At 49.7% G+C, this 21,138-nt stretch overlaps 1 protein-coding gene across 17 annotated transcripts in view; it reads right to left on the bottom strand.

Moving 5' to 3' along the window:
- The window catches only part of MBOAT2 (membrane bound glycerophospholipid O-acyltransferase 2), a 123,594-nt gene that overhangs the window by 32,682 nt on the left and 69,774 nt on the right, over nt 1–21,138 (bottom strand). For 11 of the 17 annotated variants that reach the window (XR_016230648.1, XR_016230650.1, XR_016230651.1 and 8 more), the window contains one exon: nt 6,468–6,563. The exons of 4 other annotated variants lie outside the window; for them this stretch is intronic. Coding sequence is in view for 8 of the 13 variants with exons in the window: in XM_051833321.3 (XP_051689281.3) it covers nt 6,468–6,563 (96 nt within the window). In the remaining 5 variants the exon portion in view is untranslated. Of the gene's footprint in view, nt 1–6,467; nt 6,564–13,045; nt 13,257–21,138 lie in introns of those variants that run through there. 2 more of the 17 variants (XM_089327848.1, XM_089327849.1) reach the window with 2 other exon arrangements.

Genomic DNA, 21,138 nt, shown 5'->3' with positions numbered 1-21,138 from the left:
CCTGCCGCCAGGACCAGCTACTCTGCTCGCAAGGTCTTCCTCCCTCTGTCCTCTGTCCACCCTGGCCCACGCGTGCGAGCAGCTGCCGCCCTCCACTACCATCAGATCCTCTGGTCACAAGAAACCTCAGCTGCTCTGAGCACGGGCATGCCGTACCCACGTCTGAGCCTTCGGAACCTGCCTCCCGGGCAGCTTTCTAGGGCCGGCTGATTGACAACGGTCTTCGCTTTCTGGTTCTTTTACTGCCGATCTTCAGCCCCCATGCATGCCTTTCAGTTCCTTTTAAAAAAATATTTATTTATCTATTTATTTGAAAGGCAGAGTTACAGACAGAGAGGGAGACCAGAGATCTTCCATCTGCTGGTTTACTCTCCAAATGGTCACAACAGTCAGTACTGGGCCAGGTCAAAGCCAGGAGCTAGAAGCTCTTCCCAGGTCTCCCTCATGGGTGCAGGGGTCCAAGCACTTGGGCCACTCTCCACCGCTTTCCTAGGCACATTAGCAAGGAGCTGGATTGGAAGTGGAGCAGCTGGGATTCGAACTGACGCCCACATGGGATGTTGGCATCACAGGTGGCTTTACAAGGGATGCCACAGTGCTGGCCCTTGCCCTCTGGTTTTGAATGGGGGGCAGTTCTTGTGCCTCTGGTCCCCGCTGTCGCCAGGGAGCGGTGAACACAGAACAGGACAGAAGACAAAGATGTCACACAGAGACCCTGAGGGAACACGTCAAACTCTCAGTGACAGATGAGTGGATCCCTGAGCTCTCACAGCAGCCAGGGAGGGGACGGAGCAGAAGCTGCGGACAGGGAACGGGAGGCTGGGGCCGGAGGCCTCTGCAGGGAGTAGTGAGGTCTGGCTGGGAGCTGGCTGACGCAGGAGCTTCAAGGGGATTGCAGCAAAGAGCTTGACACAGCTCTCAGGTAGCTATGGGCTGGCAAGGAGCCAAGGACCTTGAAGGACTCCAGGCTGTGTGCACTGCCTAATCCTATTGCTTCCACGCTGAAGACTCAGCACAACTCCCCTCCCCCCCGCACCGCTGCCCTTCATGCCGGAAGCCTTTTTTTTTTTTTTTTAAAGATTTTATTTATTTGAGAGGCAAGAGTTACAGACAGAGAGAGGGAGAGATAGAGAGAAAGGTCTTCCATCCGGAGGACCACTCCCCAAATGGCTGCAACAGCTGGGACAGGGCCCTTACAGCTACAGTGAGCATCTGCCACGTGTGTGTATACAGCAAAAACCACAGTGCACGCGGGGCTCAGCCTGTCCCTGGTTTCAGGCGTGTGCTGGGGGTCCTGGGGCATGCAAAGGAGGCTAAGAAACAGTATGTGGGCTGGCGCCGCGGCTCAGTAGGCTAATCCTCCGCCTAGCGGCGCCGGCACACCAGGTTCTAGTCCCGGTCGGGGCGCCGGGCTCCGTCCCGGTTGTCCCTCTTCCAGGCCAGGGAGTGCAGTGGAGGATGGCCCAAGTGCTTGGGCCCTGCACCCCATGGGAGACCAGGATAAGTACCTGGCTCCTGCCATCAGATCAGCGCGGTGCGCTGGCCGCAGTGCACCGGCCGCGGCGGCCATTGGAGGGTGAACCAACAGCAAAGGAAGACCTTTCTCTCTGTCTCTCTCTCTCACTGTCCACTCTGCCTGTCCAATAAATAAATAAATAAATAAATAAATAAATAAATAAAAATAAAAATAAAAAAAGAAAGAGTACGTGCCCAGTGAGGTATTGAGAGGCACTTGGACAGAGACAAGGACAGCTTCAAACTGACAGAGCTGGGGGAAACCCTCAAAGGCCTGGGACCTAGACACACAGCTGGGAGGAGTTCCCAGCACTGAGGACGGCAGCTGGGCAGGGGGCTCCCCAGGCTGCCACCAACTGTGCAGCCTGTGAGGGATCAGCCTCCCACCACCCTGCTTTCTGGACACACATAACCTCAGGGGAGGGGCCAGCAGGGCGGGGAACGGACAAGTCACGAACAGATCCAACAGATCCGGCTCTGTTTACTCATGGTAACCTGAACCACACCGGCACTGGCCAGAGAGAATGTTTCCTGTAACCACATGTAGGTCAGGGGCTGGGAGACACTCCCACGGGGCGGCCAGCGATAAAGGGAAGGAGCAGGCTTGCAGGCAGCTGTGTAACTGGCATCGGCCAGTTCCTAGCACACTCTGGGCACAATGGAAGTGCAGGATTGTAGAGAGCAGCAAGGGGCGCTCCTGACTCAAAGCACAGAACACAAAAGGTTTCCAAATTTAGACTCTGCGCTTCAGTGAGCCTTCCCAGGGAGGAGAGAGGGAAACCACCACCACACCTGCGGCTTTGGGACCAAGTGGTCCATGCCTTCTCAGGCCTGAACAACGGCCACCCACGGCCCCTGAGCACCCAGCAGGGTGCACAGCCCGTGCTCAACCACCTCAGCTAAGGACCAGGTGAGTTATGGCAGTGACAGATCCACTGAGCACTGACACTGTCTAGTTAGCCCCACACTGTCTAGTTAGCCCCACAACACTAATTTGAATACAAGACTATATCACATGTATCTTTCTTTGGTGACCCACTAAGCGATCCCTTCAGCATATTTCAGTCTGCACGGATTACCGGGGTATTCTGCCAGAAAATCCGTCCTCACGCCCAACTACCACCTCCTCATCTACACCCAAGGCCAGGGCCCACCTTCTTTTTCCTTTCCAAACGGCCCAGGGCATTTTTTATTTTAAGATTTATTTATTTGAAAGGTAGAGTTACAGCAGAGGTGGGAGGGGAATAGGTCTTCTATCCACTGGTTCACTTCCCAAATGGCTGTCATGGCCGGAGCTGGGCTGATCCGAAGCCAGGAACCAGGAGCTTCTTCCAGGTCTCCCATGTGGGTGCAGGGGCCCAAGGACTTGGGCCACCTCCTACTGCTTTCCCAGGCCACAGCAGAGAGCTGGATTAGAAGGGGAGCCGCCAGGACTAGAACTGGCATCCATAAGGAACGCCGGCATCACAGGTGGTGGCTTTACCTGCTACGCCACAGTGCCGGCCCCAACCCAGGACATTTATTGAGGAATGAGCCAGGCTTTCTGCAGCCGTCTGTCACCTGGACACCCAAGGTGCTCTCCAGGCGCGTTCCTATCTCAGTCTCACAACACTTCGTGACTCCTGCCTTATAGCAGCAGTGCCCGTCCGCATCATGTTCACAGCCCTCAAGCATCAGTCTCTGGCAGGTTTTCCAATGAGGTTATCAATGTCCTCCAAGACCCCACCTCCAATGAGGTTATCAATGTCCTCCAAGACCCCACCTCCAATGAGGTTATCAATGTCCTCCAAGACCCCACCCTGTCGACGTCACGCTGAAGGTTGACTCGCTGGAAATCGGCATCTTCACAGCGCTGGGCTTGCTCCCCCCTCACCCTGGCTGCTCCGCGTCCCACTCCCCCCTCACCCTGGCTGCTCCGCGTCCCACTCCCCCCTCACCCTGGCTGCTCCGCGTCCCACTCCCCCCTCACCCTGGCTGCTCCGCGTCCCACTCCCCACTCACCCTGGCTGCTCCGCGTCCCACTCCCCCCTCACCCTGGCTGCTCCGCGTCCCAGAGCCCGGCCTGCCTTTCTTTCATGCGCGTCCCTAGCATCTCATAGTTTCGTAGTTTCGATTGCTCTCGAAACCAGCATTCCTTTTCTAACGCATTCTCCAACGGAGACTGCTGGAACACAGGAACCTCCACCTCTTGCATGGATTTGCTGAGGCTATTCTGGGTGCTAACAACTCCAGCAGCTGTTCAACCTTTCCACAGACAGAAACTTCTACGGAGAGGATAGCCCCTTTCATCCAGTCAGCTTGTGTCTGTTTTTAGTCCATTTTCTATGAACTTTTCCTACATTTTTAAAAATTTATAGAAGGTGAACAAATTTCATGTATTTCATATGTAAGATTCAGGGGCACAGTGACACTTCCCACCCTCCCCTCCTTCCTGCCCACATACCCACCTCCCTCCTCCTCCCTTTCTTAGTTTTTAATTTTTAGTGACATACTTTCCGTTTACTTCATGATCATAAGCTTAACCCTACACTAAGAATTCAACAAATAGAAGAAAAAGACACTGTTTCTCAACAGGAGAGACAAGGGCTGTAAAGATAATCAAACTTCAAAATGTCAATGTTGTTCATATACCACAACCAGGGAAAACATGACAGTTATCTGGAACCAGACAATCTACGAATGCTTTCAATGTCATGGGCAAGCAAACGTATCCCACACCAAAGAGGCTGCGTGTCGACTCGCTGGCAAGAGCACATCATGCTCCCAGCTGTGGCCAGCACTGGGGCAGCTCAGCACAGGTGAGTCCCTTCACACCAGACGTTGTGCACTGATGCCAGCATCAAGTAGGGGCTGCGCTCCAGGGCCGCTGCCCAAAAACTGAGGAAGACAGCTCTCCCCTCCGCTGTGCCCACTGCACGAAGAGCGAGCCTTCACCCTCGTCCTGCCACACCAGTCCCTCAAGCTCACGCAACTCTGCGTCTACTCGTTACCAGGTCCCTGATGAAGGCCTCCTTTTTTTTTAAGGTTTATTTATTTACTTGAAAGTCAGAGTTACACAGAGAGAGGAGAGGGAGAGAGAGGGAGAGAGAGGGAGAGAGAGGGAGAGAGAGGGAGAGAGAGGGAGAGAGAGGGAGAGAGAGGGAGAGAGAGGGAGAGAGAGGGAGAGGTCTTCCATCTCCTGGTTCACTCCCCAACCAGCTACAATGGCCAGAGCTGTTCCAAGGAGAAGCCAGGAGCTTCTTCTGGGTCTTCCACACAGGTGCAGGAGCCCAAGCACTTGGGCCAGCTTCCAATGCTTTCCCAGGCCACAGCAGAGAGCTGGATCGGAAGTGGAGCAGCCAAGACTCGAACCTGCGCCCACATGGGATGCCGGCACTGCAGGCGGTGGCTTTACCCGCTACCCCACAGCGCTGGCCCCAGGCCTTCTCCTACACAGCACCTCTGCCTGCACTGCCCACTGCCTGCCGCCAGCGCTCCTCACTGTTTTCACCTTCTGTGCTGCAGTGTCATCACTGACTCCGCGGTGCTCAGTGCCGCTGTGTGCTAGGTGAGCACTAAGGGTGCAGGACAAACAAGACCGCTATGGCTGCTGCTTGAGGAGGGTCAGCTTCGCCAACACAACTCCCCCAGGTCTGCATAACCAGTTCCCAACTTCCCTACAACTACGACGACGACACGAGACCTGGGCTACCCCTCACCTTCATGCAGACATTCGCGGGGGCGGACACATGCGGGGTCTGCTCACTCCACAGTCAAGAACGCCATCCGCAAGTGGGCCGGCTGGCATCAGGTCTTCCACATCCCAGGTGCACTGCTCAACCCTGAACTCACTGCTAACATGATCGACTGGTCTGTATTTTTCAAGTGGACTGAATTTGTTTTGTTTGGCCTGGTCGCTTGTTCTGAATGGAATCTTCCTTCATCCAACTCTACTGTTGTAATCTGTGTGATAAAATCCACTTTCATCTCATTAGGGAGAAAAAGATTTCATCTTCTACATCTCATTTCTTGGGAGTGTGTCTTCGGAGCTTATGCAACTCTGTTCTGTTCCTACCGTGGAATACCTGTTCCTGAGATATCATGATTGACGGATTCACCTTTTCCCACTTTACTTCTCCTTAAGTTGGATTTACTGCTCACTTGTGCCGCCCCGCTGACTCAGAACTGACACAAAAGCAGCTCTTCCGCACCCTGTTTAGTGGCGGTGTGCCGGGTCCGCCACAAGGAGGCAAACAGTAGCTTCTTCCCCTTCCCTGCCTGGTCCCCAGGTGCTGCCAGATGTCCCTGATGAGGATGGGAGCGGCCTGGTCCACAAAGGCTTACCCTGCACTTTTTGTTTTAATAGACATTTAATTAGTTTTGTTACAAGACAATGAGAACCCCCCAGGGCCAGGGAGGCAATAAACCACCTTTAAAGGAACAAACGCCAGAAGCTATTTTCACTGATGCTGAAGTTAAGGAAGTGCACAGATCCACAGAAGTAAGTAAAACCCAGGTGGGAGACTCTTCCCCAGGAAATCCAGAGAAAGCAGCCTGAGGGCCTCTGGACCCCGGCACGGCCCCTGGGTGCTAGGCAGCAGCACAGCGGGCAGATCCTGCACGTGGAAGCTGGCGAATGACTGACAAAGGAACAGAGAACAAGAGAGGAAGGATGCAAGCTCCGCGGGCCAGCCCCTCCCCAGGTGTCAGTGCCAGGATGCCCGGGGAAAGGCTCATGCTGTGTATCTGACATTTCATGTAAGACAACGTTCAAGCACAGCGTATTCTTGTGACACAGAGTATTACTGAAGACTACGCACAAGAAGAAAAGTTCTAGATTCATACAGGACTTTGCAGCTAAAGTGTTCAGTAACAGCTTTTCACTGGAGCTACTAAATGCAGCTGTAGCTTGTCCTTCAACCACCACATTAGGAAAGATAAAAACGGCTACTGAAGCAAGGTTTGAATCTTACCCTGAAAAATCAGCCGAATATTGTCCATAATCAAAGATATAGACTCTAGTAATTTGGCACACTGTGAGGTATCCCAAAGCAAACACAAAACAATATCTGTAAAACAAAAATAAACTAGATTAGTGAAAATAAAAGCTTCATTTGCTAGAGTACATTTCAAGGTAATTTATTAACAAACTGGTATGGTTCAGAAATCAAGCGCTACTCTGTCCACTCCCCAGCGGCCGTTAGGGACCAGATGTGAAAACTCTGCCGGGACCTGCCTCGCTCTCCTGGATGCCACGTTCGGGGGGAAACGCGCTGAGTCACCAACGTCGCCGCCCTCCTTCTGAAGGACACCCTCGCACCCATTCACAAGGGGCCACGACCACACAGCCGGGACGGCCGTGTCGTTCTTCACTTACTGCTCTTTTCCAGAGAACAAACTTAGCTCAAAAATATTTGGCCAAGATAGAAATTAAAGCACATTCTTGAAAGAACTTTAAGAGCTTGTCCTCAACATCTAAACCACACATCTTTGGCGGGGTTGGGGGGCACTCACACGCTATGGGAAGGAAGACTTGGTGAGTTTCACGTAACTGAGAAGCGTGGGACACAGTTACAACAATTAAACACGCAGCACAGGGGAAATGCTTCACACAGGAACAGGCGAGTCTAGATCCCAGCGACTGCGTAGGGCAAAGGCTGCAGTGCAGGTTATGGCATGGATGCAGTTAACAATTCCAGTGGCAGAGAGGACTACGCCTTCCCCTCACCCTAAAACAATTCCAGAGGGATGAATAAAATACAAAACCAAAACAAACAGAAGTTGTGGCTGAATATTCATTATCTTCTCCAATTAGGGAAGAAATTTAAGGAAAAAGCCAAGGGGAGCCCCTTGGATGTGTGGCGGAAGAGGCTGACACCATAATGAAGAGAGGCCCATGCGTGGAACCCCTCCTGAGCTCCCGACCCACAAGATCATGAGCAAAATAGCATTAATATTTCTTTTAGACCACTAGATTTTGATGTACAGAACTGTTACTCAAAATGAGGTGTTCCTGTAATAACCACCTAAACAGAGCCCTGGGAGCAGGTGGATGCAGAAGCAGAAGGGGTCTTTATAAAAAATAGATAAATATCAGGCACCGTGGCACAGTGGGTTAATCCTCTGCCTGCAGTGCCGGCATCCCATGTGGGCGCCAGTTCATGTCCTGGCTGCTGCTCTTCCAATCCGGCTCTCTGGCCTGGGAAGGCAGCAGAAGATGGCCCAAGTCCCTGGGCCCCTGCACCCACATGGGAGTCCAGGAGGAAGCTCCTGGCTCCTGGCTTCGGACTGGCGCAGCTCCAGCCGTTGCAGCCAACTGGGGAGTGAACCAATGGACAGAAGACCTTTCTCTCTGTCTCTCCCTCTCACTGTCTATAACTCTACCTCTCAAATAAATAAATTTGAAAATAAATAAATCACTTTTTTTTTTTGGACAGGCAGAGTTAGACAGTGAGAGTGAGTGAGAGAGTGAGTGAGAGAGAGAGAGAGAGAGAGAGAGAAAGGTCTTCCTTTTTCCGTTGGTTCACCCCCCCAAATGGCCACTATGGCCGGCGCACTGCGCTGATCTGAAGCCAGGAGCCAGGTGCTTCTCTTGGTCTCCCGTGGAGTGCAGGGCCCAAGCACTTGGGCCATCCTCCACTGCACTCCCGGGCCACAGCACAGAGCTGGACTGGAAGAGGAGCAATTGGGACAGAATCCGGCACCCCAACTGGGACTAGAACGCGGTGTGCTGGCGCCGCAGGCGGAGGATTAGCCTAGGGAGCCACAGCGCCGGCCTAAATCACTTTTTTATTTGAAAGTCAGAGTTACAAAGAGAATGATCTCCCATCTGCTGGCTCACTGCCCAGAGATCAACAACAACCAGGGCTGAGCCAGGCCATAGCCAGGAGTCAGGAGCTTGATCTGGGTCTCCCGCATGAATGCAGGGGCCAAGCACTGAGGCCACCTTTCACTGCTTCTCCCAGGCCTTGAGCAGGGAGTTGGATTGGAAGTGAGCTGGGACTCAAACCGGAGCCCATGTGAGACGCCAGCAATGCAGGCGGTGGCTTAACCCGCTATGCCACAGCAGCAGCCCCAGAAGTCTCTGGAAATGAGACAGAGGCAGAAGCAGCAGCTGAGCCTCTTGGGGACACTCGCATTACCTCAAGGCCTGCAGAACACGGGCTTGGCTCCTGTTGCTCTGCAAGTAAACAGATCTCATGCCTGCAGCAGGCTCTCTCTGTGCAGTGGGCCAGGGCTGACCCAGATCGACCTACTGCTCATTCGACATTCACCGGCACACGTCAGCACGCTCAACAACACACCTGCCGGGCGCCCTGACGAAACGCCAGGCCACATAAGGAGTGAGAAAGGGTGGCGCTGGATTCCAGGACATCACGTGTATTCCCTGTGCTTCATTTAACAACCCAAATGCTGCCAGACACAGCACAGAGCCCAGGCCAGTCCCCTGAGGGAGCACACCTGCTTCCTCAATAAACGCCTGTTCTCCGACTCTGTAATTCAGGACTCTGGGTAGCAGGCGGTGGCCACTACCCAGGGCCAGCAGGACAGCAGCGTGAGAGGAAAGGCAGCCTGGGCCGAGTGGCAGCAGCACTGCCACGGTAACGGGGATAAATACAGCTGGTTTCTTAAAAGACAGACAGGTACAAGGCTGGGTGGAGAGGGATGAGCTAAAGTAAAAAGTGTTCCCACTTTGAGACAGAAAAAGCAAGCACACGTCCTGGAGGTAACCGAGGTCCAGACAAGTCAGGGCAGCCCCGACGGCCTCCGGGAGACTGCAGGGCCATCCCTGACGGGGCCTCACAGGCAGAACACAGCTTCCTGCATCCCCGAGTTCTGTCTCGTGCACTTTCTCTGGAAACAAGAAAGCCGCCCCAGCACACGCTGAATTTCAGGCCAAGGAGGAAAGAGACACCTGAAGAGATCTGCGGGGGTGGTTTCTGTCTGGTGTAGGGAATTATAATTAGACACACGGGCGGCCCACACAGCTCTTAAACGGAGTTACAGCAGCTGGGCACGAAGGGAGACTCAGCTGGAGATGAAGAGCTACCCCATTTCCCAGTTTTCCACCGGCAGGAGGCACACTGTTCAACAACAACGTTACCTCTCGTGGAAGACGGCGGCAGCTCGGAGAGCGCAGGCGCGACAGCCACAGAGGACACCCAAGGCACGGGGCTGGGCTGATGCAAGGGGCTGCCAGGAGCCTTGCGCTCCAGCCCTCTTAGGACAGAAGCATCTGCTCACTCTCCTGTTCCGTTCACCAAGGTATGCTGCAGGTGCGAGGGGCAGGTCCTGCCTCTCCAGTTCCTCAGACCGGGAAGGACCGTCCACTCCAGACGTCACTCGGATGGAAAGATGGGCTCGAGCTCGCTGTCCTAATGGGATGAGGCTGTGGGGATCTCGGGGAGGAGTGAGTTCACTCTTGTGTAGGACGTGAGCGAGCTGAAGGGCCCACAGCCCCCGGCCATCACGAACCACCACTGCTGCACACGGTGCGGTTTACACCGGGAGCTGGGATCCAACCTCCTCCCTTCAAGTCTGTGCTGGACCTAAGCCTCAGTTCCCCGACAGGAAATGGCTCCCTGAAACTTGGAGACCAGACCATAAGACGTCTTGCAGCTTCCTCCTGGTTCTCTTGGAAGGCTTTCCTCCTCAGAGCCTTACCACCGTGCGTGGGAACCCCACGGCCACAGTGAAACTGCAGTCAACAGCACTGGCTGACCTCACCACCAGCAGCCAACCCCACTGCCAGCTGCGTGAGGAGGCCAGCCTCTCAAACGACTGCTGCCACGCCAGCACTCAACAGCATTCACGTAAGATCCCAAGCAAAGCGGGTCAGCCGAGCCCTCTACACACAGAGCCACGGAAAACAACAAACTGTTGTCTCGTCACTGAGTTTGAGGCGCTCCGCCACCTTGCAACAGCTGGGACAGTCCCTTAGCAAAGAGGAGCACGCTAATGTTAGCTCAAAAGAATAAGACACCTCCATCAAGCAGGCTCTGTTCGACACATGTGAGATTCTATTTAGAAGACTAGTAACATGTGCCATCACAGTGATGAACCAGAGGAAAAAAACAACTGTAATGGGCCCACAGAAGGACATTTAATAACGCTCAGTAATGTTTCAACCTAACAAATAAAACTCTCAGTAAAAAGGATGCTTCCTTAAAACGAACAAAGCTTGTTGAAAGCTTCAGGATCTTCTCAGCACTGAAGCGGCGATGCTGGGGCAGGGGACAGCTGTGGCATCACATGTGTAGTGTTCACAGGCAGCTGTGGCATCACACATGTAGTGTTCACAGGCACTCACGTGAGGCTCCAAGTGAGTCTGACGGTCATTTCTATCCTGAACATAGTTTTCGTTTTTTTTGTTTGTTTGTTTTTTTACAGGCAGAGTGGACAGTGAGAGAGAGAGACAGAGAGAAAGGTCTTCCTTTGCCATTGGTTTACCCTCCAGTGGCTGCCGCGCTGCGGCCGGTGCACCGCGCTGATCTGAAGCCAGGAGCCAGGTGCCTCTCCTGGTCTCCCATGGGGTGCAGGGCCTAAGTACTTGGGCCATCCTCCACTGCACTCCCGGGCCACAGCAGAGAGCTGGCCTGGAAGAGGGGCAACCGGGACTAGAACCCGGTGTGCCGGCGCTGCAAGGCGGAGGATTAGCCTAGTGAGCCGCAGCGCCAGCCCTGAACATAGTTTCTAAACCTAGCATCACAATCCCAACCAAAATCCCAAGGGCAGCTGGCTGGCCGCTGGTCAAGGTCTTAGGAAACTAAATAAACGCATGACCAGGAAGACCTGCCTTGCTTTTATCTCCAGCGGATGACAGAGTAATGCAGCTTGTTTCAGAAATAGATCAAAAGGCTAACCGAACAGAAGAAAGTTAAAAAAAAGTTCACTGTGCAATGGGAAATGTTGTTAAAAAGCTGGCACTCACAATCGGGGGAAAGCAGACGAGGGAAGTGAGGCTCAGGAAACACTAGCTCCCATCCCGGTCTCCCATCCACACTGCATACACGTACAGAAACCCAATGAAACTATGCACACGTCAGAGGTAAAAAAGTATTTTTACCGGCCACACAGTAAGAGAGACAAGAATGCCCTAAAAATCTGGAGTGGTGACATCTTCAGAAGCATGATGAAAATTATGAATTCTTAACATTCATTACCGAACATTAGAAATTTCTATGTGACAAAAATTAAATATGTAACAGAAACTATTTATAACATATAATCAGGCTAATATCCCTAATAAAGAAATTCCACAAATCAATAAGAAACAGATAAAGAATATAAGTGGTAAAATGGATGACAAACTGAGTAAATTATAGAAGAAAAAAATTATGATAGCCAGTTAGAAAAATAAATGAACCTTGAGATCAGGAAAATTAGGAATAATGAGGAAGCGCATAGCAGAAGGATAATATCTGTCCAGCATACAACACAGATACACAGGGCTGCCTGTATGTTCCTGCAGACATTTTTCCCCTAAAAGCTAGTCAGCTGTTAAACTTACCACCTTACCCCCGACTGCCACATGTGTTCACTGAGCTCTTGAAACGTGGCTAAACAGAGATGTGCTACACTGTACAATGCATCTCAGAGTGAAGAGACTAAGCATCAAAACAAAGAGCTTTTAAACTACAGTTAATTGACACTGTAGACCAAACGGACCTAAAGGATATCTAGAGAACTTCCCATCCTACAGTTGCAGAATACACATTCTTCTCATCACTGCATGGAACGTTCTCTAGGACTGACCACATGGCTAGACCATAAAGCAAGTCAGCAAATTCAAAAACATCAAAATCATGCCATGCATCTTCTCTAATCACAACGGAACGAAGCTGGGAATCAGCAACTCAGGAATCTCTAGAACACACGCAAACACACGGAGACTGAACAACACGCTCCTGAAATTGAAAGAGAAATCAAAAAATTTCTGGAAACGAATGAAGATGACAACATAACGTTTGAAAACTTACTGGAACAGCAAAAGCAGTGTTAAGAAGAAAAGTTTATAGCAATTGGTACCTACATCAAGAAACTGGAAAGGCACCAAATAAATTATCAATGATCTCAAAGACCTAGAAAAACAACAGCAAACCAAACCCAAAACTAGTAGGAAAAAAGGAATAATTAAAATTAGAGAACCTATTGTGCTCGCTTCTGCAACACATACACTAAATTAGAGCACCTGTGAACAAAACTCAAACAAAAAAACTATACAAAACACCAGCAAAATGAAGAGCTGTTTTTTTTGGGGGGAAAAAACCCACAAAATTGACACACCATTGGCCCAACTACCAAAAAAAAGGATTTAGATCCAAATCAGTAAAATCAGAGATGAAAAAGGAAATGTAACAACAGACACCACAGAAATAAAAAGAATCATCAGAAATTACCACAAAGAGTTGTATACCAAAACAAATTGGGAAACCTGGAAGAAATGGACAGATTCCTGGACTCATTCAACCTATCCAAATTGAGCCATGAAGACACAGAAAACCTAAACAGACCTGTCGCTCCCCCTCTTCGTGGAGGAACGACACAAGACCTTGCGCTGTTCTTTTGTCTGCTCGGCCCTCCCCGGGTTTGCTGCTGGTTCTTCCCGGGTTGGCTACCGTCCCTCCACCTCCGTGGAGGGGCGGGCCCCCTGCCACTTTCCCCACTTCCGCAGGGGAGCGGCACACCGCCGGCTGGCTCTCTCGGGGGCTGCACAGGTGTTCCTTCAGATAGATGTTCCTGGTGCATGTTGTCTCTCTCCTCCTTTATAGTCCTCTTCCACCAATCCCAACTCTGCTACCCACACGCCGAGTACGCTGCTCTCCTCCAATCAGGAGCAGGATCAACTCCTACAGTTTATTGGTTGAACTGGAGGCAGCTGTGTAGAAGCTGTTTACTCCTCTCCCAGCGCCATATTGTGGGAGAGCAGATGTATAGAATAAGTCTTAATTCCAGTAACAGTCTAGTCCGAGTTGCTCCCCACACAGACCCATAACCAAGACAGAAATTGCATCAGTAATAAAGACCCTCCCAACAAAGAAAAACGCAGGACTGGATGGCTTCACTGCTGAATTCTACCAAACATTCAAAGAACTAACTCCAATTCTTCTCAAGCTATTCAAAACAACTGAAAGGGAGGGAATCCTCCCAAATTCTTTCAGCAAAGCCAGTATCACCTTAATTCCTAAACCTGAAAAAGACACAACAGAGAAGAGAACTACAGACCAATTTCCCTGATGAACACAGACACAAAAATCCTCAACAAAATACTAGCCTATCAGATCCAACAATGCGTCAGATCATTCACCTGGACAAGACTGAATTTATCCTTGGTATGCAGAGATGGTTCAACATTCACAAATCAATCAACACAGTACATCACACTAACAAACTGAAGAACAAAAAACACATGAATATCTCAATAGATACAGAGAATGCATTTCATGATGAAAAATCTAAGCAAATTAGGTATAAAAGGAACATTCCTCAACACAAGGCAATTTACATCAAACCCACGGCCAGCGTCCTACTCGATGAGGGCAAGTTGGGAGCATTCCCACTGAGATCTGGAACCAGACAGGGATGCCCACTCTCACCACTGCTATTCAATACAGTCCTGGACATTTTAGCCACAGCTTTAGGTAAGAAAAAGAAATCAAAAGGATACAAATTGGGAAGGAGGAAGTAAAATTATCCCTATTTGCAGATGACATGATTCTATATACAGGGGAACCAAAAACTAGAGTCTCCACTAAGAGACTACTGGAACTCATAGAAGAGTTTGGTAAAGTGGCAGGAGAGAAAATCAACACACAAAAATCCACAGCCTTTGTATACACAGACAACACCACAGCTGAGAAAGAACTGCTAAGATCAATCCCATTCACAATAGCTACCAAAAAATCACACACCTTGGAATAAATTTGAACAAGGATGTCAAAGATCTCTACACAATGAGAATTACAAAACATTAAAAAAAAATAGAAGATATAAAAATATGGAAAAATCTTCCGTGTTCATGGATTGGAAGAATTAGTATCATCAAAATGCCCATACCACCAGATTCAATGAAATACTATTCAATTACAGATTCAATGAAATACTAATCAAAATACCAAGGACATTCTTCTCAGATATAGAAAAAATGCTGAAATTCATATGGAAACACCCCGAATAGCTGAAGCAAACTTATTCACAATATCTAAGATATGGAATCAACATAAATGCCCATCAACTGAAGACTAGACAAAGAAATTATGTGATATGTACACCATGGAATACCACACAGTAGTAAAAAAAATGGAATCTAGTCGATTGCAACAAAATGGATGAAAATTGAAAACATAATACTGAGTGAAATAAGCAAGTTCCAAAAGGACAAATACCATATGTTCTCCCTGACCTGTGATAACTAATAGAGCACCTGAAAGGTAATCTATAGAAGCGAAATTGACCCTTCAAGAAGCAAAGACTTTGAATAGCCCTTTTCTCGACTGCTGAGAAATGTTTTTTTTTAATACTATTTTTAAACTATTTACTTAACATTGTTAATCACACGTATATAAAGTTAACCGGAAATAGATCCTACTAAAAAATAAGAATGGGAAAAGGAGAGGGAGGAGGAAGAGGGGTGGGAGGGCAGGTACAGTGGTTAGAATCAAGGCCCTAAAGTTGTAATTATGAAATGTATGAAGTTTTTATTCCTTAAATAAAAGGTTTTTTAGGGAAAAAAACCTCAATAATTTTTATTGATAACAATCTGAAATACTTTAATACAATGACTAAACATATATTACTGAAATTAACATTTCTTTTTAGGTTTTTAAATTATGACCATTAGAGCATTTAAGAATGTATCTATTGCTTGCATTATTTTTCTACTGCACAGCCCTAGAAACAGGCCAAGACCGCTCAGGAGAGAGAAGAAACCTCGTCCTTGGGGAGCTGCTGAGCTGCCCCTGGGGTCTGCACACCTGACTCCAGCAAGACTCTTAGGAAGGTTTTTTTTCTCTATTATCTGCAAATGAACGCACACCTGATACAAAAGCACAAACATCTGTATCTTTCAAGTTGGACTGCATGGAAGGTGGCTGGGGAGAGCCTTTGAGGTGCTTTTTATTTTTAAGATTTATTTTTATTTATTTGAAAGGTACAGTACAGAGACAGACAGAAAGATCTTCCATTCATTGGTTTACTCCTCAAATGGCTGTAATGGCTAGCGCTGTGCCAGGCTGAAGCCAGGAGCCAGGAGCTTCTTCCAGGTCTCCCATGGGGTGCAGGGGCTCAATGGCTTGGGCCATCTTCCACTGCTTTCCCAGGCCACAGCAGAGAGCTGGATCCGAAGTGGAGCAGCCGCGTCTTGAATTGGTGCCCATATGGGATGCCGCACTGCAGGCAGCGGCTTTACCTGCTATGCCACAGCACTGGCTCCAGGAAACAAGTTTTTATAAATAGATTCTTTCTCATCCTAAAGGGTTGGAGTTCAATCAGCTTCTCTTCTCCATTTACACTTATTTCCAAGAGGATCTCATCCCGTACCATGACTGCAAACACCCACCTCTACAAATCAGTTCCTAGGTATTCTCTCTCTAGCCTGGACCTGTCTCTTGATGTCCAAACTCAATCCAACAAACTACCCGGCACCTCTGCTTGGTTGCCTAGGGAGCATCTCAAACTTCCCATTCTCCAGAAGAGAAGTCCCGATCTTCCCCACCCCTCCCACAACCCCTTTCCTAGTCTCCTCTGTCTTGGTAAACAGTACCAGCTTTTACCCAGTTGCTCTGCCCAAAAACACCTCAAGTCATCTTTAACATCCACTGATGATTCTCTTTTCCTACTGAATCTTCAAATCTATCTTCATCCCTCACAGATTCCTCACAGCCACCCCCAGTCTTCAAGACACACCCTGACTGAACAATCCCCACGGGGAGCACGTCCTAGCAGGCTCGCGGTCAGAGCCCACTGGTGTCTCTCCCTCCACCCTCCCTCACCCCTAGTCTGCTGGCCACAGCCAGGGCGCTCAGCACTAAGTGTGGCTGCTCACCATACTCAGAACAAAACACGGGTTTCGTTCAGAATGTCCCAGGATTTAATTCCTTTTTTTCTTTAAAATTTGTACTAATACAGAGAAGATAGATTTCATGTATTTCACAGGTACAATTCTAAGAATAAAGCCCTCCCTCAATCCCCAAGTCTGTTCTTTGGTTCTCATGGATGCATGACCTCATTTACACGGCTTTTGTTTTCATTCAACAATGAGTGTGGAATTCCTGAAGACTGGTAAAGTAAGACACTCACTGGCTCTCAGGAGTGTGGCGACACTGCATGTTCTCACCACGTGGGTGCGCGGGTGGGGCCCTGGGACTCCAGCGACAGCGAGGGGACAGGCTGGTCACCACCAGCACTGCTCAGGGAAGGGGGACAGCTCCACTGACTTGATGCGCATCCCTGCAGCCCAGTGAAAGACGAGACACAGAGCAGGCAAAGGGGCTGCCAGGGCCAGACAGGAGCCAAGTGTGGGGCACCCCAGGTACAGACAGCGCACGGATGCAGGACTGCTAAGAGCACCTGCGTGGTGTCCGTGCATCTTCAGCTCAGACGAGCCTTGCCAGCGACCTTTCCACTCCACGGGCAGACATGCACGCAGTCTCCTGTGGGCCGAAGCTACTCATTCTCTGCACGTACGCAGGGACACCGGGCGGTGGCCTCTCACTTCCTGAAACCTGTCTGTCGCCTGACCACGGATGAGCTGGAACACTGCGAATGAAGCACTTTTTCAGAATCTTCTTACCATGGCACGCAAGAGACAGACTGAAAACTCAGGCGGATATTAGAAATCTACTCCTATGTTTAAAATACATGGGAACTGTCAGGTGGGAAGTCAGAAATTAGCCTATGTGTGTGAGAGAGGGGTCTCAGGACTGCCACAGCCGCAGAAGCAGCCCAGCATTCAAACCCTGAGAGTTCTCCAGGTGTCTCAGCCTGCCCCGCCCCAGCAGAGTGCCCTCCCTCCGCTCAGCACAAAGGGCTACGTGGTCTGACAACATGGAGCAGCAAAGCCCTGATAGCCTTCCTCCAAGGCAGGAACCCTGCACCCAGGACGCTCCTCTGCCTGGCCAGGCGGCTCCACAGCTGGACAGCACTGGGCAGTCCACCCCTGGGGAGTTTCCCTGATTGACACATGGCAAACCCTTTGTCCTGGAGGAGGAGGACAAGGAGGGAAAAGAGAAATGGGAGAACTGGGCCCCTTTTCCCTTATAAGCCCCAGTCTGGACCAAGTGCAGTTCGGCACTCAGCTCTCTGCTGAGCCGCACACCTGGCCTGCCAGGTGTTACTTCTCTCCTTTTAACCATGTACCCTGAGTGACCGGGCACTCTCCCAGATTCTGCCCCAGCCAGTCTGCCGGACGCCCTGTCCCCAATAAACCTTGCAACCTTGCTGACCACTGCTCTCTGTCTCATGCCTGAAGTCTGTCTTGTGCAAAGACAAGAGCCCCACACGATCTTGCTAACAGGAATTATTTCAAGTCAGGAGAAATGCTGCATTTTCAGTACCAGGAACTTGCAGGTGCTAAAAGTCAGATAAAAGAATGAGCCTTTCACCTTGCCTGGGCTTTAAGCTGAGATCAGGGAAAGCACTCAGAGCTGTGTTTAGGGGATATAATTTTTAAAAAACCAAAAACCCTAATGCAGAGATTGGTCAACTACTTCCTGGGGTCAAGTCTGGTTCAGTGACTGTTAGGGCTCCTACATCAATAGAAGTTTACTGGAGCACAGCACGTCTGTCCCCTGACTATACTCTGCAGTGACAGAGCTGTGCAGCTACAGCAGAACCCAAGCCAAACTTTGCCAATCTCTAGCCAAAAATCCTCCTAGAATCTCTGTTTTACTACATGCAATCAGATCAATTTGTGAACATCACCAGCTCCACAATGTAAGGTCCTTCAACCATGAATACAGAACACCTCTCCATTCAATCATCTTTAACGTCTCTCAGCTAGGTTTCGTACCTGCCATTCTGTTACTCAGTTTATTCCTAAGTACCTTCATGTTTTAGATGCCACTGTGAATGAAACTGTTTTATACTTTCATTTTTGTACTAGAGAGCAACCTAACCATTCTGTACACTGCTCTATGTCCTGAGGCCTTGACAACCTCATTTATTCGTTTTGGTAATTTTTAAAATTAATTTACTGAAAGGCAGAGCGACAGAGAAAAGAGGGAGAGACAGATCTTGCATCCTCTGGCTCACTTCATTAATAACTATGTCAACTGGGTGGGGCTGGACCAGCCTGAAGCCTGGAACTCCATCCAGGCCTCCCCTGTGGGTGCAGGGGCCCAGACTTGGAGCACCTTCTGCTGCTATCCCAGCCACAGCAGCAGGGCGCAGGATCGGAAGCAGAGCAGCTGAGCTGGGAGCCAGCGCTCTGCTGTGGAACGCTGGTGCTGCAGGTAGCAGCTTAACACGCTACACCCCGGTGCTGGCCCATCCCAGGTTTTATTGTTTTTGTTTTTTTTTGGTAGCCACTATAGCAGTGCTCTCTCTTCCTCCCTCTCTCTTTCTCTCTCTGTGTGTATGTATTTCCCATTCTTTCACTTTCAACCTAAGTTATTTCTTTCAATCTAAAAAGTGTCCCTTGGACGCAACATATGGTTCAATCTTTTTTTATTCAGTCTATCAATCTCTTTTGACTGACATGTAATGTGTTTATTTATATGGTTAGATTTATACCTGCCATTTTGCTATTTGCTTGGGTTATGTCTCAGGTTGGTTCTGTTCCTCCTCTATTGCCTTCTTTCATTTCAGACAGATATTTGGTACTATTTGATTCCTGTTCATTCTTCCTTCCTGATTATTATGTGCCTTATTTTATCACACTCCACTTCAGATTGCTGACTTCATTCTCATAAGGCACAGCAAGTCTGCTGCAGCACAGCTCCGTCTTCCCCTCAGCCCCCGTGCTATGACTGTCACATGATGACGTCCACATATGTCCCAATCCCAGCAACACAGTGCTACGACGACTGCTTTACACAGCCACATATTCCTTCAGGAATTCAGAACAGAGAACGTATGCACAGTCTTTCGTGTTTACCACTCCCGCCTGCAGAACCAAGTTACCACGTGAGGGGCGTCCTCTAGCAGGTTTTCTTTTCACTGTTTTTGACAGACAGTTTTGGTGGGGATAAAACTCATGGTCGAAAACCTTCCCTTCTGCATTCCGAATGTCATCCTACTTTCCTAGGGCCGCCACCACTTCTGATCAGCATTGTGCTGACCCTCTGCCCACTTCGATGTATCTCAGTGAAGACCTGTTTGTGTTTATCCTATCTGAGGTTTGTTGAGCTTGAATCTGCAGGTTGACATCAAACATGGGACGCCCCCAGCCACCATTCCTTCCAACACTCTTCCCTCTCTCGATCCCTCTCCTCTGAGAGCTCCCATCGCTCACAGCTAGCACGCTTCACATCACTCCTCAGGTCTCCAGGGCTCTGTTTTACGTCATTTCTTCATGGTGGCTAGTATCTTGGACACATCATTAAGCTGACCGATTCTTCCTTTGGCCATCACAAATCACTCTGAAGCACATGCAGTGAATTTCTAATTCTGGTTCTTTTCAGCTCTAGGGCTTCCTGCTTCTGTATGGGTTCCGCGTATCTGCTCAGTCGCGGTCGTCATTATCTTGCTGTGTATTCACAACAGCGGCTTTGACACCTGGATCCATTAGAGAGTTCCAACTGACTGAGTCTTTCCTTATTTCTCGTTAAGTCTGGCACAATGGGAGGCGACTGGATAACACACTTACCTCTGGACTCTAATGCTCCTTTTCTTCCAGCTCTGCTCTCTGACTTGATCTGCTGAGCTCTCCCCTCCTTGTCCGCAGCAGCTGAGGTCTCCACTGTCTCTTTCCCAGGGTTGATTTTCTTCTCTAACCTCACTGTGGAGGCCGCTCCTGTGTCTGCACATCTGTGTGGTCAGAGCTGGTGCTCACATCCCTTCAGCCAGCAGGGTTCCAAGCTGCTGCTGCTGGACCCCAGGCGGGTCCCAGAGCCTCGCTGGAAAACTTCCTCCTGTCCACGTGCAGACACTAGGCTCCAGCCACCCAGCATTCGGTACAGATCTTATCCAGGCTTTTTACAGCTCTCGTTTCCAAGGTCTCCCTGCCAACCTCCTAGATCCCATCCAGGACAGGAGAGCTGGAGGAGCTGTGTTAAGACGCTGCATGAGACTTTACACCCCCACTTCGTGTCAGCAGTTCCCACGGCCAGTCTTGCTCTGCAGAATCACTGGGTCAGGAGATGGGAACTAGGTGACCCTCAGGCAAGAACACCACATATTCCCACTATGCTTATCCAAAAGCCTGAAGTTTCTCATGAATAAAAAGAGTCTCAAATTATTTGCTTTTATCAGCTTCCAGATTCCAAAAATAGCTTTCTCAAGTTCATCCAGTTTCGCGGTTTTCTGGGGTGGGGTGGGGATATCTGCTGACCTCTTCAGTACAACAGCTGGAAACTCTGCCAGTGAAAATGAGTGTTGTGGACCTGCTCCTCCAACAGAAGGGTCTTAGAAAACACCTGCCCTCCAGCATAAGACACCCATGCTGTCTTCACACAAGATCCAGGCTGCTCATTTGAGAGTGGATTC

The sequence above is a fragment of the Oryctolagus cuniculus genome, chromosome 2 (genome assembly GCF_051225735.1).
Source record: "Oryctolagus cuniculus isolate XC-2025 breed Fujian yellow rabbit chromosome 2, ASM5122573v1, whole genome shotgun sequence".
Taxonomy (NCBI): domain Eukaryota; kingdom Metazoa; phylum Chordata; class Mammalia; order Lagomorpha; family Leporidae; genus Oryctolagus; species Oryctolagus cuniculus.
The sequence above is the reverse complement of the archived record's forward strand: the minus strand, read 5'-3'. Positions and strand labels throughout refer to the sequence as shown.